The 17,457-nt window shown below is 42.3% G+C and overlaps 1 protein-coding gene across 1 annotated transcript in view; it reads right to left on the bottom strand.

The window, feature by feature from the left end:
- Positions 1-1,197: 1,197 nt before the first annotated feature.
- LOC135524036 (tumor protein p53-inducible protein 11-like) overlaps positions 1,198-17,457 on the bottom strand; it is a 141,523-nt gene continuing 125,263 nt past the window's right edge. Inside the window, exons 5-6 of the mRNA XM_064951172.1 lie at positions 8,214-8,315; positions 1,198-7,801 (exon numbers count right to left, since the gene is read on the bottom strand). Of these exons, the coding sequence (XP_064807244.1) occupies positions 7,665-7,801; positions 8,214-8,315 (239 nt within the window). The 3' untranslated portion in view covers positions 1,198-7,664. The remainder of the gene's footprint in view (positions 7,802-8,213; positions 8,316-17,457) is intronic.

Below are 17,457 nucleotides of genomic sequence, written 5' to 3'. Positions count from 1 at the left end.
GGGAAAGGCTAGGGCCCATATAAAACTTCTCATCAGGTCTTGCTTTGACTGATACCCAGCCTATTGTTTGATATCTTATCACTGAAATATGCCGCAAACTCATCATATTTAGATGTGATGAATTCACCAGTGGATACAGTTACATTAGAATGAATTATCAACAGAGAATGAGTGGTGCTAGTCAAGAAACAATTGAGGCTGTGGAAAAATATACTTGACTCTGTAAAGAATAATCTCAGATAAAGCCCAACACATACAGTGCATACAGACAATATATTTAAAGTGATGGGGTGGTATGGGAAGGGTTTTCCCTGGTCACCAGGTGGGGCGACTGGGGGGCTGACAGCCTCCCAATGGGATGGGAGTTTTTTTTCCTGTTCATACTGAATTTGTTATTACTTAAACTTTATATTTCTTACTGTTGCTTTTCTTTTGAGTGGCAGCCTACGAGTACATGTTTTATAAACTTATAGATTGAAATGGATAATGTACCTGTGTCCCCCCAACAACAAATGACAAATATAAAAACGCAGTCACATTGTTTTGAAATATAAATATATATATATATAAATATATATATAAATATACACACACACACACAAATGTTAGGCCACACACCTGAGAGCTCCTCAAGGCACAAGAGTGTGCCGCAGCACACCGGTTGAAAGCCACTGCACTAGCACCAGGACTAGACCCTTCTCAGACAGGACTCAACATGGTAATTAGCTAACATCATTATGGGCATTGTGAGCCTCTCTCACTGTTAGACATCTGTGTTCTCTATCCAACTCCATTTACTGTACAGTACAACGAGACAGACAATCTGAGCATGTAAAGACCTAGTTAGGACGTACAGCCATGCAGATCTGAGCTGTAGGAGAAGAGAGTCAAGTGGTGTTCGGTTGACAACATGGGCTGTGTCTAAAACATCCTTGCTTCCTCTCAAAGCTCATTGGAGGAGAGTATCCAAGGCCCCTATCTCAGACATCCTTGTCAAAATGAACTTTGAAAGGAATTGAGGAAAGATGTAGCAAGCCAGTAATGTTTTCAGACACAACCAATGTGTTTATGTTGTGAGGAAACTCCCTCATGCACAAACATATAAATATAATTTTTGCCTCTTGTCAAAACTATAATACTTTCATTCTGTTCATGGTTAACACATCCATTTTTTCACCATGCTTGATCACACCTCTGTGTACTTACTTACTAGCCTTTATTACAGTATAGTGTGCTACAAAAGACACATGCTACATTCCTGTACACAAGGGACTATATTGCATGCAATTGTCAACTAACTTATCATCAAAACAAGACACATATCACTTAAATGAAAAACAATTAAATAGGGCTTAGACTCCAGTCACTGCTTAGTTAAAAACCATTCCACGATCACTCCTTAAAATCAGAGAGTGGGCCTTTAATTCACCTTTGGAAAACATTCAACTAATGATCTATAGAATCTATACGTTCCCTTTTCTGTTCAAAGGAACTACACCACATGGCAGCAATACAGTATGTGGCTACTTTATTTACAAGTACCAAGTGAATTGTGTGTAGGTTGTGATTGTTCTTTTAACGGTTTTAAGGCAAGACTAAAGACAGATATTAGCTAGCTTTAATAGATAGCTAATATAGCTATCTATTAAAGTGTGCTACATTACAGATACAGAAGTTCCTGACATAACACAGACATACTCTGCTGGTCACATTAAGCGCACAGTTTTTTTTTTAAGTGTACCGTTCAAGATCAAGCTCTGCCTTTATTATTACTCTGCCTTTAACCATGATGGTATGGACATTCCATACAAAATGTGCATGGTTTGGTTCGGTAACAGTTGGACCAATGAAGTTGTATTGTTACCAACAGGAGATATGATCATCAGTAACCAATGGCTGTGAGAATGTACACTGTCCAAGCTGCTATGGAGCGGCACTATGTATTTTTGTGTACAGTAGGCCTATAAACATCTTGTCATTAGTGGATTCGTTTTGGTCAAAAATCTTGACAGATAATTGAATTAAAAAGGTTTTTATCCCAGAAAAAAAGTGTTTGATTCCCTAGGTGCCCCATATTGTAAGCTCACTCTCAATAACATGTTAGTAGATGAGTTCTCTCTATCATATGTGACCTCTATGCCCATTGGACAGAATGAAAAGCTGACCTCTGACCTCCCTCAATGTTCTGATCCAGGAAGCATTGAGAACAGACAATAATACAGACACTGATCCACACTTTATGTCACCAGTCTGTCAGCTGGAATTTGCCTCACCTTTTGGGAGTCAGCATTTTATATCAACTCTAAGCTTAGATACAAGGCAGCAGGACTGATCATTGAAATAGAATAACTGACTTGAATGTCCATTCTAGTGCCTGTATTTCTATGGCTATAATGCTATTACACTCCACACCCTTAAAACAGAGTGTCGTGACATTCTGTGTTTAATTTGGAGGACTGATAGAAAGTGATAAGAGCGAGAGAGAAAATGTATACAGAATTCACTTCATGCACAGTAAAAAACGTGAAAAAAACCTCAAAATTGAGAAAAACAAAAAAACACAAGTAAAAAAAAACTCTTGGTCCTTGAAGTCACAGCATGTTCAAAATGTAACTCTACCCACAGATCAGAGCACACTCAATACTGCAATTTAAAAACAAAGCAAAATTACTGGACATAAAAACACAGCCTAGTGTTTCAATTTACTCTGTACATCTCGGGCCTATTACAAGTGGCACCCTATTTCCTATAGTGCATTACTTTTGATGAGGGCCTATAGCTCTCTTGTGAAAAGTAGTACACTATATAGGAAATAGGGTATTATTTGTGACACACCCACTGGTGACTGGTAGGCTGGGAGGTACAGTGACTGGTAGGCTGGGAGGTACAGTACCAGAACAACCTTACTGCAAATTTCTGCCCCCTTCTTCACAACGACAACATTTTTTAATCTGAATCTTGTTCCACACACAAGTAGTGTACAGTATTTGGAGGAGCATGACTTAATCTCTTTGTACATTTTCACAATCAGTCCCTTTCTCATTTCCATATACAGAACAGATTATGACACCACCATGTGTTGACTGCTGTGGTAATAACCAAATCTGGGGTCTAGTATAGCAAGGGGCTGGATGCATATAATAACCCATACACGCACCAAGCCCCTCCCACATCCCTGTTCAGGAGGACATAACATCACAGTACTTTCAGATATAAATATATTGTGTAGACCAGGCATTAGTGTCTGTCATGACTTACGTAAAGCATGTCAGCCGTACAGATTACCAGTGGTGTAAAAATACTTTACAGTACTACTTAAGTAATTTTTGAGGGTATCTATTTATATTTTTACAACTTCTACTCCACTACATTCCTGAAAAAAAATGTACATTTTACCCAGATTTCAAAAGCTCAGGCAGGACAGCAATGTGTTCCAATTCACACACCTATCAATATAACACTTTGTCATCCATACTGCCTCTGATCTGCTGACGGACTCACTAAACACTGTGTTTGTAAATGATGTCTGAGGCCGTGTCTAGACTTGACAACTTCATGCAGCTTTATGATTCTGATCATGGAATTGTATTCGGAAAGTATTCAGACCCCTCCACCTTTTCCACATTTTGTTACGTTAGTCTTATTATAAAAGGGATTACATTTTTTCCCCTCATCAATCTACACACAATAACCCATAATGACAAAGCAAGAACAAGTTTTTACAAAATTCTTATAAGTATTCAGACACTTTGCTATGAGCCTCTAAATTGAGCTCAGGTACATCCTGTTTCCATTGATCATCCTTAAGATGTTTCTACAACTTGATTGGAGTCCACCTGTGGTAAATTATATTGATTGGACAGGACTTGGAAAGGCACACACCCATCTATATGAGGTCACATAGTTGACAGTGCATGCCAGAGCAAAAACCAAGCCATTAAGTAGAAGGAATTGTCCGTAGAGCTCCGAGACAGGATTGTGGTGAGGCACAGATCTGGGGAAGGGTACTAAAAAAGTTCTGCAGCGTTAAAGGTCCCCAAGAACACAGTGGCTTCCATCATTCTTAAATGGAATAAGTTTGTAACCATCAAGACTCCCTAGAGCTGGCCGCCCAGCCAAACTGAGCAATCGGGGGAGAAGGGCCTTGGTCAGGGAGGTGATGGTCACTCTGACAGAGGTCTAGAGTTCCTCTGTGGAGATGGGAGAACCTTCCGGAAGGACAACCATCTCTGCAGCCCTCCACCAATCAGGCGTTTATGGTAGTGGCTAGATGGAAGCCACTACCCATTAAAAGGCACATGACAGCCTGTTTGGAGTTTGCCAAAAGGCACCTAAAGACTCTCTCAGAACACGAGAAACAAGATTATCTGGTCTGATGAAATCAAGACTGAACTCCTTGGCCTGAATACCAAGTGTCACATCTGGATGAAACCTTGCACCATCCCAACGGTGAAGCATGGTGGCAGAATCATGCTGTGGCGATGTTTTTCAGCGGCAGGGACTGGGAGACAAGTCAGGATCAAGAGAAAGATGAACGGAGCAAAGTATAGAGAGATCCTTGATGAAAACCTGCTCCAGAGTGCTCAGGTCCTCAGACTGGGGTCGAAGGTTCACCAAACAGGACAACAACCCGAAGCACATAGCCAAGACAACCCAGGAGTGGCTTCGGGACAAGTCTCTGAATGTCCTTGAGTGGCTCAGCCAGAGCCCAGACTAGAACCTGATTAAATATCTCTGGAAAGACCTGAAAATAGCTGTGCAGCGACGCTCCCCATCCAACCTGACAGAGCTTGAGAGGATCTGCAGAGAAGAATGGGAGACACTACCCAAATACAGGTTTGCCAAGCTTGTAGCGTCATACCCAAGAAGACTATATAATTGCTGCAAAAGGTGCTTCAACAAAGTACTGAGGAAGGGTCTGAATACTTTTTTAAATTTAAATTTTATTTTTTATTTCACCTTTATTTAACCAGGTAGGCAAGTTGAGAACAAGTTCTTATTTACAATTGCGACCTGGCCAAGATAAAGCAAAGCAGTTCGACACATACAATGACAGAGTTACACATGGAGTAAAACAAACATACAGTCAATAATACAGTATAAACAAGTCTATATACGATGTGAGCAAATGAAGTGAGATAAGGGAGGTAAAAGCAAAAAAAGGCCATGGTGGCAAAGTAAATACAATATAGCAAGTAAAACACTGGAATGGTAGATTTGCAATGGAAGAATGTGCAAAGTAGAAATAAAAATAATGGGGAGCAAAGGAGCAAACTAAATAAATAAATAAAATACAGTAGGGAAAGAGGTAGTTGTTTGGGCTAAATTATAGGTGGGCTATGTACAGGTGCAGTAATCTGTGAGCTGCTCTGACAGTTGGTGCTTAAAGCTAGTGAGGGAGATAAGTGTTTCCAGTTTCAGAGATTTTTGTAGTTCGTTCCAGTCATTGGCAGCAGAGAACTGGAAGGAGAGGCGGCCAAAGAAAGACTTGGTTTTGGGGGTGACTAGAGAGATATACCTGCTGGAGCGTGTGCTACAGGTGGGAGATGCTATGGTGACCAGCGAGCTGAGATAAGGGGGGACTTTACCTAGCAGGGTCTTGTAGATGACATGAAGCCAGTGGGTTTGGCGACGAGTATGAAGCGAGGGCCAGCCAACGAGAGCGTACAGGTCGCAATGGTGGGTAGTATATGGGGCTTTGGTGACAAAACGGATTGCACTGTGATAGACTGCATCCAATTTGTTGAGTAGTGTATTGGAGGCTATTTTGTAAATGACATCGCCAAAGTCGAGGATTGGTAGGATGGTCAGTTTTACAAGGGTATGTTTGGCAGCATGAGTGAAGGATGCTTTGTTGCAAAATAGGAAGCCAATTCTAGATTTAACTTTGGATTGGAGATGTTTGATATGGGTCTAGAAGGAGAGTTTACAGTCTAACCAGACACCAAAGTATTTGTAGTTGTCCACGTATTCTAAGTCCAGAGTAGTGATGTTGGACAGGCGGGTAGGTGCAGGTAGTGATCGGTTGAAGAGCATGCATTTAGTTTTACTTGTATTTAAGAGCAATTGGAGGCCACGGAAGGAGAGTTGTTTGGCATTGAACCTTGCCTGGAGGGTTGTTAACACAGTGTCCAAAGAAGGGCCAGAAGTATACAGATCAGAGACTCACCAGCAGCAAGAGCGACCTCATTGATGTATACAGAGAAGAGAGTCGTTCCAAGAATAGAAGAAATAGATGTTCAAATTGTTTGGGTACAGACCTGGATAGTAGGACAGAACTCTGCAGGCTATCTTTGCAGTAGATTGCAACACCGCCCCCTTTGGCAGTTCTCTCTTGTCTGAAAATGTTGTAGTTTGGAATTAAAATTTCAGTCTTCCTAAGCCAGCCACTTATCTAAATGTAATATGACATTTTTTTTTGATACATATGCAAACATTTCTAAAATGTGTTTGGGGTTTTGTATGTAGATTGATTAGGATTGTTTTTTTAATCAATTTTAGAATAAGGCTGTAACGTAACAAAATGTGGAAAAAGTCAAGGGGTCTGAATACTTTCCGAATGCAAAGTATATGTGTCGACTGTGTCCACAGTGTCTCCGGATTCCCTTTCCCCGCACTATATGCACATGCCAGTATGCATTCTACAAACGGTGGAATAGGCCAAATACGACAATAACACCACAACTGATGGCAATAGCTGACTACGGTAGCTAACCTCTGTAACTAGCCAGCAATCTACTCTAAAGGGATTGCAAACAGGTTAGCATAACTCTAGCCAAGCAAAAACAGTTTTTCTAAATATTAGCTAGCTGGCTAGCATTTATGAGGCCAGCAAACACTATCTTCACCCGCTAGGAACGTATTTCCTCCAACGTTATAATGAAACGGTGCCTCGGTCCCAAAACACACGTTTTCTGCAGACTTGTGTGAGGAGTGCTGATCACGTCACCCACTATATGCGCCTTCAGAAGCCTGATTGTGTCCAGACTGAGGAGAAATCCGCACGCAACGCATTTAGCCAGAACGAACATAATCAGACCAGTCTTTTCAATGCGATCTTCTTATTCTGATAGCAGAAGTCGCATGTTAGTGTCAAGTGTAGACACGACCTGAGTGTTGGAGTCTGCCCGTCCGTTCGTAAATTACACAAAAAAAGAAGAACATTGTGCCATCTGGTTTGCTTATTATAAGTCATTTGATATATAGAATTTACTTTTACTCAATTGAGTACTTGTTCCACCACTGTACTTAAGTACATTTAAAACCAGCTACTTTTAGACTTACTCAAGTAGTATTTTACTGTGTGACTTTCATTTGAGTCATTTTCTATTGTGTCTTTACTTTTACTCAAGTATGTAAATGTAGTACTTTTTCCACCACTGCATTACATTTCTACACTTTCAACCCATTACATTTTTTAAAAATGTAACCTTAATTTTAAAGGCAAGTCAGTTAAGAACAATTTCTTATTTATAATGATGGCCTAGAAACAGTGGGTTAACTGCCTTGTTCAGGGGCAGAAGACAGATTTTTACCTTGTCAGCTCGGGGATTCGATCTAGCAACATTTACTGGCCCAACGCTCTAACCACTAGGCTACCTGCCTCCCTCAATACACCCCACCTCCCTCAGAGCCCACATCTGGAAGCAAAGTTCCCCTCGCCATCAGATCTTCTTGGGTCGTCCTCTGCCCAGGTAGTAGTAGTAGAGCAGAGTGACAAGGAGGAAGATTACTCGGCTGAGGAGGAGGAAGATTGCAGCGTTGGGCAACGAGCCTATCTCCACTAGAGTGACTGACGTAACTGAAATTACAGAATTGAGACAACAGTTCACTAAGAATAGAACACATATTGATTGATTGATAATGTATGACACTCAGTCAGCAGGAAATACCACTTTCACATTTAATGAAACTGAAGAGTGACTCTTCAACATGGGCAGCTCAATGAGACTCCAAACTGTGCTACTGTGTCTCGACCTCTAGAGGACAGTGTTAACTCATACACAGTCTGAAGATAGTGCATTGCACAGCAGGAGCAAGGTCCTTGATATCAACAAAAAGTCTTGATCGATGAAAACAATGCATGAAAACCTATCAAACTATTTTTTATCAGCATTGGAAAGAGTATTCGGCCAGAAGGTCTGAGGAGCCTCCATCAGTGAAATATATGAATTGGTAGAAATAGGAAAGGTTTTATAATCTTAAGCACTCACCTAAAAACTGGATGGCAAAGTAGCATGCTTCACTGAGCAGAGTCCACTGGATGATGATCTTCTCTTGTGCATAGACACCATTCCAAATGATGAGGGACAGACCTGAAGGGGTCAGTTAGAGCTCAGGGTTAGAGTTAACACATTGAATGATGATTTAATTTGTACACCCCATTCCACAAGATGAGGGATAGACCTGAGGGAGGAAATGCCATGAATCACAAGTCAGAGGTCAGGGGTTAGAGAGACCATGGGAGAGGGGCCAATGGTATGTAGGCATTCCTAATCTAAATACAGCTGTATAAGCTGCAGTGTTCAGTGAATCAGGAAATTGCACACTCCAAAAACCCTTGGCAAGCTATCTACAGTATACTAAATATCTAATTTTGGGGCTCAATTGTTTTTTTTTTAAGATCACCCAAAATGTAGATAATGAGGTCTTCCTGAATCGCAGTAAAACTTATGCCAATGTAATTATTAGGCCTACTGGCTCAGATTCAAGCATGCAAGTACAGACAAATAAGGATGTGGGCTTTTATCAAAGTCTTGGACATATTTTCAGGTTGATTTTCCATCTCTAATTACTCTCGTCTGCCCACACACCCCACATGCTAGGACGAGGGAGGGAGGTGAGTGGAGGTGGACATTTAGATGAGCGATGGCGAGGAAAAGGGTGGTTGTGATGAGGAAGCTAGCAGTGTATCCCAGTCCTTTCATCCACCCACACATCCACATGGGAAGGGGGAAAGTGGGAGAAGGTGGGGTGCTGAGCTAAGGGGTGACTGTGGGAGGAATGGAGGGATGAGGATGGTGTGACCGTGGAGTGATGGAGCTAGCAGTATGTATGTATATCCTTCCTGCATGCCAGGATCCATCTGTTCCATCTCTCTCTCCACCCCTCCTCTCACTCTTTCCCTCTCTCTCTTCTGTGGTGTGTAAAATAGAAAACCGCTACTTTGCTGTTATTCTGACTGTAGAGGTAGTGACTGTGTTAGCCATAGACTGGGTTGCATCTCTAGCAACCAAAAGATGAAAAAGTATATGAATTAGCTTTTATAAATAAAAATGTTGATTTCTACAAGTAAATGTGTACTTTCATATTGTTTTATGTGGTATAAGCCGGATAAATGCCTCCGTTACCTTGGATACATTACCTTGGAAATAATGGACGCCGCAGTGGGACGAGGAGTTTATGCACTGTTTATACTGACCTTATCTCCAACATGGCGGTTCTGAGGTTGGCGAGCATCTTGGCGGTTCCTGCTCGACTTTGCTTTTTTTATGGCTATTTTTTGCATTAATGACTTTGTTTACTCAGAATGTTTGTGAAATAATATTAATAACTTCCTATGAATGACAAACTCTTCTGGATCATGAATCGGAAGCTACACACACTACATCACGGGCATTAACAAATCACGGGAATGAATATGGAGTTGCCGTCCCCGCTGCTATAACAACCTCCACCATTCTGGGAAGGCTTTCCAATAGATGTTGGAAGATTGCTGCGGGGACTTGCTTCCATTCAGCCACAAGAGCATTAGTGAGGTCGGGCACTGATGTTGGGCGATTAGGCCTGGCTGACAGTCGGCGTTCCAATTCATCCCAAAGGTGTTCAATGGGGTTGAGGTCAGGGCTCTATTCAGGCAAGTGAAGTTCTTCCACACCAATTTCAACAAACCATTACTGTATGGACCTCAACTTGCACACAGGGACATTGTCATGCTGAAACAGCAAAGGGCCTTCCCCAAACTGTTGCCACAAATTTGGAGGCACAGAATTCTCTAGTATTCCAGATCTGGTAGGCCGAGAGCTCCCGACTAACAGTTCTTGTGCTGCGGTTTCTTCCAGAGGTAGTAAGTGTTGCAACCGAGGACAGACGACTTACAAACTTCAGTACTCAGTGGTCCCGTTCTGTGAGCTTGGTTTGACCCACAACTTTGAGGCTGAGCTGTTGTTGCTCCTAGATGTTTCCACTTCACAATAACAGAACTCAGAGTTGACTGAGGCAGCTCCAGAAATTTGACGAACTGACTTGTTGGAAAGGTGGCATCCTATGACGGTGGCTCTTTGAAAATCACTAAGGTCATCAGTAAGGCCATTCTACTGCCAATGTTTGTCTATGGATATTGCATGTCTGTGTATACAGAAGAATCTCTCAGCTACCCAGGTCTGGAATACTACATTCACTCCTTTGTACCCCGCACAGTGGGCTTACCTGTTTCTGCTGACCAAGATAACCAAAGGCAACAAAGAAAGAAGGAAAGAGGGATTCCAAGCTAGGCTGAAAAAATCTAACAGTATAGCTCCCACAATCTTCTTATTATCAATTTCCTTCAACCAATCTTCAGAAATTTGTGTCAGTGCAATAAATGTTGAGTTCCCTTCTCTATAAGCTTGCTGAAAGTCTGTTGTTCATTTGTTTACAAAGAAATATCATTGTATTTGGTAAAACATTTTTTTCCATCCGTTTGCTAAGAGCTGGCAGTAAGCATATACGTCTGCTGTTAGAACCAGTAAAGGACGCTTTGCCACTCGTGGGTAGTGGAATGACTTTGGCTTCCCTCCAGGCCTGAGGACAAAGACATTCCTCTAGGCTCAGATTAAAGATATGACATCTGTGTTGTCAATGCCAGGAGGTTTGTCATTATTTATCGATAACAATAATTATTCCACCTCTCCCACACTAACTTTACAAAATTCATTACATTTTACATTTACATTTAAGTCATTTGGCAGACGCTCTTATCCAGAGCGACTTACAAATTGGTGAATTCACCTTATGACATCCAGTGGAACAGCCACTTTACAATAGTGCATCTAAATCATTTAAGGGGGGGTGAGAAGGATTACTTTATCCTATCCTAGGTATTCCTTGAAGAGGTGGGGTTTCAGGTGTCTCCGGAAGGTGGTGATTGACTCCGCTGTCCTGGCGTCGTGAGGGAGTTTGTTCCACCATTGGGGGGCCAGAGCAGCGAACAGTTTTGACTGGGCTGAGCGGGAACTGTACTTCCTCAGTGGTAGGGAGGCGAGCAGGCCAGAGGTGGATGAACGCAGTGCCCTTGTTTGGGTGTAGGGCCTGATCAGAGCCTGGAGGTACTGCGGTGCCGTTCCCCTCACAGCTCCGTAGGCAAGCACCATGGTCTTGTAGCGGATGCGAGCTTCAACTGGAAGCCAGTGGAGAGAGCGGAGGAGCGGGGTGACGTGAGAGAACTTGGGAAGGTTGAACACCAGACGGGCTGCGGTGTTCTGGATGAATTCAAACTTCTTTTGCTTTACTTTCCTCCATTATTTATTTTTTATGCATGATTACGATGGCTCACTGTTTGCTGTTGGCATTTCCTGCCTACGTTTGCCTACTTTGCCAACTAAATAATCATTGAAATAATTGGAAACATCAAATGATTCAATGAAAGATGGAGTTGAATTCCTCTTTCTGCCCATAATTTCATGCCATCATACTTTATATCATAAACCTTGCCTTCATAATACCGTTTCTTCTTCTCTTTGTTGAGTTTAGTCACAATTTCAGAATTTGCAGTAAGTCAGATGTGCAGGTAGAAATATTAGCCACTAATTTTGCCCTGTCTTTTCAATTCCTCATCAATCAATGGAGCCTTAACAATTCTAACAGTCAGTTTCTTAACAGGCGCATGTTTATCAGTAATTGGAAGAAGCAATTTCATAAATTCATCAAGTGCAGCATCTGGATGCTCTTTATTAACCACATCAGACCAATACATATTTTTAACATCATCCACATAAGATGACAAATCTGTTGATGATCTCTTATACACTATTTGAGGCCCAGCTTTCAGAGCTTTGGCGTTCCTGGATATAGCCATTATATTGTGATCACTGCATCCAATGGGTACGGATACAACTTTAGAGCAAAGTTCTATAGTATAATTAAAAATGTGATCAATAAATGTGGATGATCTTGTTCCTGTAATATTTATAAACACCCTGGTATATTGATCAATAACCTGAACCAGATTACAGTCACTGGTTACAGTGAAAAGCTTCCTCTTGAGGGGACAGCTTGATGAAAACCAGTCAATAGCACTTGGCGGCCTATAGCAAAAGAAAAGGTTTTAGATGTGCCAAGTGAACCTGCAACCACACCACTTCAGTAACACTTGACATAAGATATTCTCTATGCATTACAGGGATATGGCTCTGAATATATACAGCAACACCTCCCCCATAAGCATTCCTGTCTTTTCTATAGATGTAATATCATTGCGACCACTCTATCATCAAATCAATTATCTAAGTGAGTCTCAGGCTAATATATGAACATTATCTGATGTTAGCAAGTTATTGATTTCATGAACCTTGGGCTACTTATATTAATATGGGCTATTTTCATCCCTTTCCTGGGTAGCTTATCAGAGATAGACATCAGATAGACATCAGACATAATATGTGACCAAACAGCTTGATTTGGTCTCATGTAGCAAAATTTGAAACTGTTTTTTTACATTAGATGAAAGCAGAGACACGGGGCTACAAAATGGTATATCATACACTGTATTTGAGGAACAATGGGAAAGTAATTCTGCTTTGAAAGTTGATGATCTTGTAACCTCAGTTTTGAGAAAATGGCCTTTGAATATTTTGGTACCTACTGGAGAGCTCTTCTTTGTCTACACCCATTCAACATTGTTCACATCCTCTTAAGCTGTTTGGTGGAGCTAACTGGCTAACAGTTGTCACAGTGACATTCTATTAAAATGGACACTTACACAGTTACAGACACTGCACCTAGCAGGAACCTCTCTTCATTTCATCAATAACTCCTGGTTTGAGAACATTAGGCTATAACTAGCCAAGCAAATGGCTCTGAAATACGAATAATAAGATCATACATGTAATGTTAGCTAGCGAGCCAGCCAGCTAACGTTAGCTAGCTAGCTAACAGTACACTAAATGAAAAGACAATGTCAAAATTAGAAATGTGTAACATCTGAAAATGTAGCTAGCTAGACTATCTTACCCGTATGCATCATAGTTGGATGCTTCTCCCTGTCATAGATGCCATGGTTGCCCTTAGTTTGAAGATGTAATCTCCAGAGACAGGTGCTTTCTCCATCTCCTTAGCTGTCATACTCTAATTCCAATGATTTCAAAGCTGTGAATGGAGAGCAACACTTATGCCATTCTACTAAGAAATATATATTTTTTAAAGCTGCGTTAGACAGGATTACCTACACAAACTTACCAGCTCAAATATACAGAAGCATGCTATATGGCAGACCAATCCGAACTCATCTCTCGGCATTTCCAGCCCACTCATTATCTCAGCCTATCATGGATAGCAGGAAGGTTGCTGCTTTTTCTGTGGCTGAACCAACTAGGCTAGTAATTTAACAATTGTTTTCGTATTTACAGATGTCATACAAGTTTGTTATTAAGACACATGAAAGTTCACTTTTTCCAAAAGGCATTTCTGCCAAAAAACCATTACATTCAAATGGCTCTCGTTTGAAGTAGTGACCCGCGAGATGCGTTAGTTTCCTGAAACGGGTCACATATGGAAAAGAGCAAATAAAGCAAAAGGAAAGAGTATACATTTAGCATTAATTAATTGGTGTGTGTAAGTGTGTGTGTGTGTGCTGTGGGGTTGAAGCTACGAACCCATAGGCTTGGCTCGCTCATCCCAACCAGGCTTTTCAAAGGGAGGGTGGACAATGAGCCTTTCATAGTGATAAGCATGTCCCCATGCATTCTGGCAGCTTTCCTGGCTGGGTTAAGTTCTTTCCTCTTCTGGCACACAGCTTCCGGGTATTCCTCGGAACAATCCACGGTCCTAGCCACAAGGGCTAACCGCATCGCGGGCTGCTTTCAAGCCATCAAGAAAACTCTGCTAGCTTGATAGGCAGCTAGCTAGCAGATAGGCAAGCTGCTACACCAAACAGCTCCTCAGACCCGGTCTTGGTCGGCAGGACCCCTGGACAGGTAGTAGCAGTCCCAGCAACTGATGCCAACCGCATCGCGGGATCCACACTCAAAAAAGTAGCTACAGTAGCTACTAAGAAACTTTTCAATATTTTTAAAACAACAAACCGACCTCGTTCCGCGTTCAACAGGAAGTGACGGGACAACATTCCACAGGCCACAATCAATAGCCAGATCAACTCTATGCAAAGGAGATGTGTCACGCTGCATGAGGCAAATGGTGGTCACACCAGCTACTGGCTGGTTTTCTGATCCACGTCCCTACCTTTTATATTAAGGTATCTCTGACCAACTGAAGCATATCTGTCTTCTAAGTCATGTGAAATCAATAGATTAGGGTCTAGTGAATTTATTGATTTGCTTTCCTTATATTAAAATCATTGAAATTTTTGCATGTGTCATGAATATTTTTTGTTCAGTGTATATACCAACATCTGTGATGCGTATAAAGCCATCCGCCTCCCCCACGTCTATCTGTTCTTACTCCCCACCTTCAAGCAGCAACTCAAAAGGGAGCCACCAACACAGACACTAGTTAGGCGCTGGACAGAGGCAGACTCAATGTTCCACGACTGCTTCAAGAATACTGATTGGACACGGCGATTCAGACAGTTAGCAGACCGGGGCTAGCAAGCTAGCAGTTAGCAGACCGGGGGTAGCAAGTTAGCAAGTTAGCAGAAGGGCCGTTGGGGGATGTCGCGATGGAAGAAAGTCTGTTTATACCTCCTCGTGCGATGATGTTGATAGACAGGTCGTGAATTAGTAGGGTTCCATGTTGTTCTAGATAGCTAGCAGGCCGCGGCTAGCAGAATGGGCCTTCAGCGGACATCGTGCCTGACGGGCCTGTTGGAATCCTCGGCAGATTATGTCGGTACTATAGAGAATCGGCGGGGTTCCGTGCCGGTGGGGTTCCGTGCGCCGTACCGGCAGTAGAAGGGGTCCGGATATTGTAGCCCAGGAGTGGGCTTCGGTGGTAGCCCAGGAGCCCTAGCCAGGCTAGCTTCAGGCTAACTGGTGCTTGCTCTGGGATGGAAACGCTAGCCAGGAGTAGTCACCCGGGATTGCGGTTAGCTAAAATCCAGATGAAAAGGTTCAGAGTTTGAATCCGGGGAGGAATCCGGGGATATGGAGAGAAAAATAGGTCCGTTATGATCTGGTTTGAGTCTCATTGTACGAACTGGCGAGAGCTTTCCGAGCTAAAGGTTAGCTGATGACCGCTAGCAGTGGTTTGCTGACTGATAGCTGGTAGCTAGTTACCTTGCTAGCTTCAGTTGAGGGATTCCAGGTTCCAGATCCGAAGTAAATATAAATACTTCAGAAAAAAATAGATCCATGCCACATTGGGTGAGGTGGGTTGCGGGAGAGTATTTAGAAGTTGAGGTTTAGGAAAATATTTTCAAAAGATATGCGAAGAAAAAAATATTAAAAGATAAAAACAAGGTACACGATAGGACAAATACAAAGACTGCTACGCCATCTTGGAATCAGTGAGTATTGAATGAGAAAAATATTTGTTTTATGTTAAGAATGATTTTTTTCTTGAGATTTTTGTAAATATTTTGAATGAAAGTGTCACGTTCTGACCTTAGTTCTTTTGTTATGTCTTTGTTTTAGTATGGTCAGGGCGTGAGTTGGGTGGGTTGTCTATGTTCCTTTTTCTATGTTTTGGGATATGTGTTTGGCCTGGTATGGTTCTCAATCAGAGGCAGCTGTCAATCGTTGTCCCTGATTGAGAACCATACTTAGGTAGCCTGGTTTCACTTTTGAGTTGTGGGTAATTGTTTTCTGTGTCTGTGTTTGTACCATTCGGGACTGTTCGGGACTCAATTTTCATTTGTTCATTCACGTTGTTATTTTGTATTTTTGCAGTGTTCAGTTTTATATATTAAAATGGACTTACCACGCTGCACATTGGTCCGACATCTCTTACTCCTCATCAGAAGAGGAAGAGGACAATCGTTACAGAAAAACCAAGAGTATAAACAATAAATACTTATTTTTTTTACAGCCTGTTTTGCTCATATTTACTCAATATTAGTGGAGGGCACTGTAGGTACATATTTGACTGTTAATGAAATGTTAGATAAAGACACCACTGAACGAATCAGAACATGAATAATCATATTTGGCTTAGTAAAATGTATTTTATAACATAAGGAAGTGATTATTCATCACCAAAGTGTGTTTTGGGCTTGACAGTGTGCAAAGCTGTCATCAAGGCAAAAGGTGGTTACTTTGAAGAATCTGATTGATTTAACACTTTTTTTGGTACTACATGATTTCAAATGTCTTATTTCACAGTTTTGTCTCAACTATTATTCTACAATGTAGAGATTCTTGCTACGTAAGCTTAACGTTCTGAACATTCGATAAGTGTAGTCTACTTGTCATTCCAATCTCCTTTGCATTAGCGTAGCCTCTTCTGTAGCCTGTCAACTATGTGTCTATCTATCCCTGTTCTCTCCTCTCTGCACAGACCATACAAACGCTCCACACCGCGTTGCCGCGGCCACCATAATCTGGTGGTCCCAGCGCACACGACCCACGTGGAGTTCCAGGTCTCCGGTAGCCTCTGGAACTGCCGATCTGCGGCCAACAAGGCAGAGTTCATCTCAGCCTATGCCTCCCTCCAGTCCCTCGACTTCTTGGCACTGACGGAAACATGGATCACCACAGACAACACTGCTACTCCTACTGCTCTCTCTTCGTCCGCCCACGTGTTCTTGCACACCCCGAGAGCTTCTGGTCAGCGGGGTGGTGGCACCGGGATCCTCATCTCTCCCAAGTGGTCATTCTCTCTTTCTCCCCTTACCCATCTGTCTATCGCCTCCTTTGAATTCCATGCTGTCACAGTTACCAGCCCTTTCAAGCTTAACATCCTTATCATTTATCGCCCTCCAGGTTCCCTCGGAGAGTTCATCAATGAGCTTGATGCCTTGATAAGCTCCTTTCCTGAGGACGGCTCACCTCTCACAGTCCTGGGCGACTTTAACCTCCCCACGTCTACCTTTGACTCATTCCTCTCTGCCTCCTTCTTTCCACTCCTCTCCTCTTTTGACCTCACCCTCTCACCTTCCCCCTACTCACAAGGCAGGCAATACGCTCGACCTCATCTTTACTAGATGCTGTTCTTCCACTAACCTCATTGCAACTCCCCTCCAAGTCTCCGACCACTACCTTGTATCCTTTTCCCTCTCGCTCTCATCCAACACTTCCCACACTGCCCCTACTCGGATGGTATCGCGCCGTCCCAACCTTCGCTCTCTTTCCCCCGCTACTCTCTCCT

Source organism: Oncorhynchus masou, chromosome 31, assembly GCF_036934945.1.
Source record: "Oncorhynchus masou masou isolate Uvic2021 chromosome 31, UVic_Omas_1.1, whole genome shotgun sequence".
NCBI lineage: Eukaryota > Metazoa > Chordata > Actinopteri > Salmoniformes > Salmonidae > Oncorhynchus > Oncorhynchus masou.
Note: the sequence above shows the minus strand (reverse complement) of the source record. Positions and strands in the feature narration are given on the sequence as shown.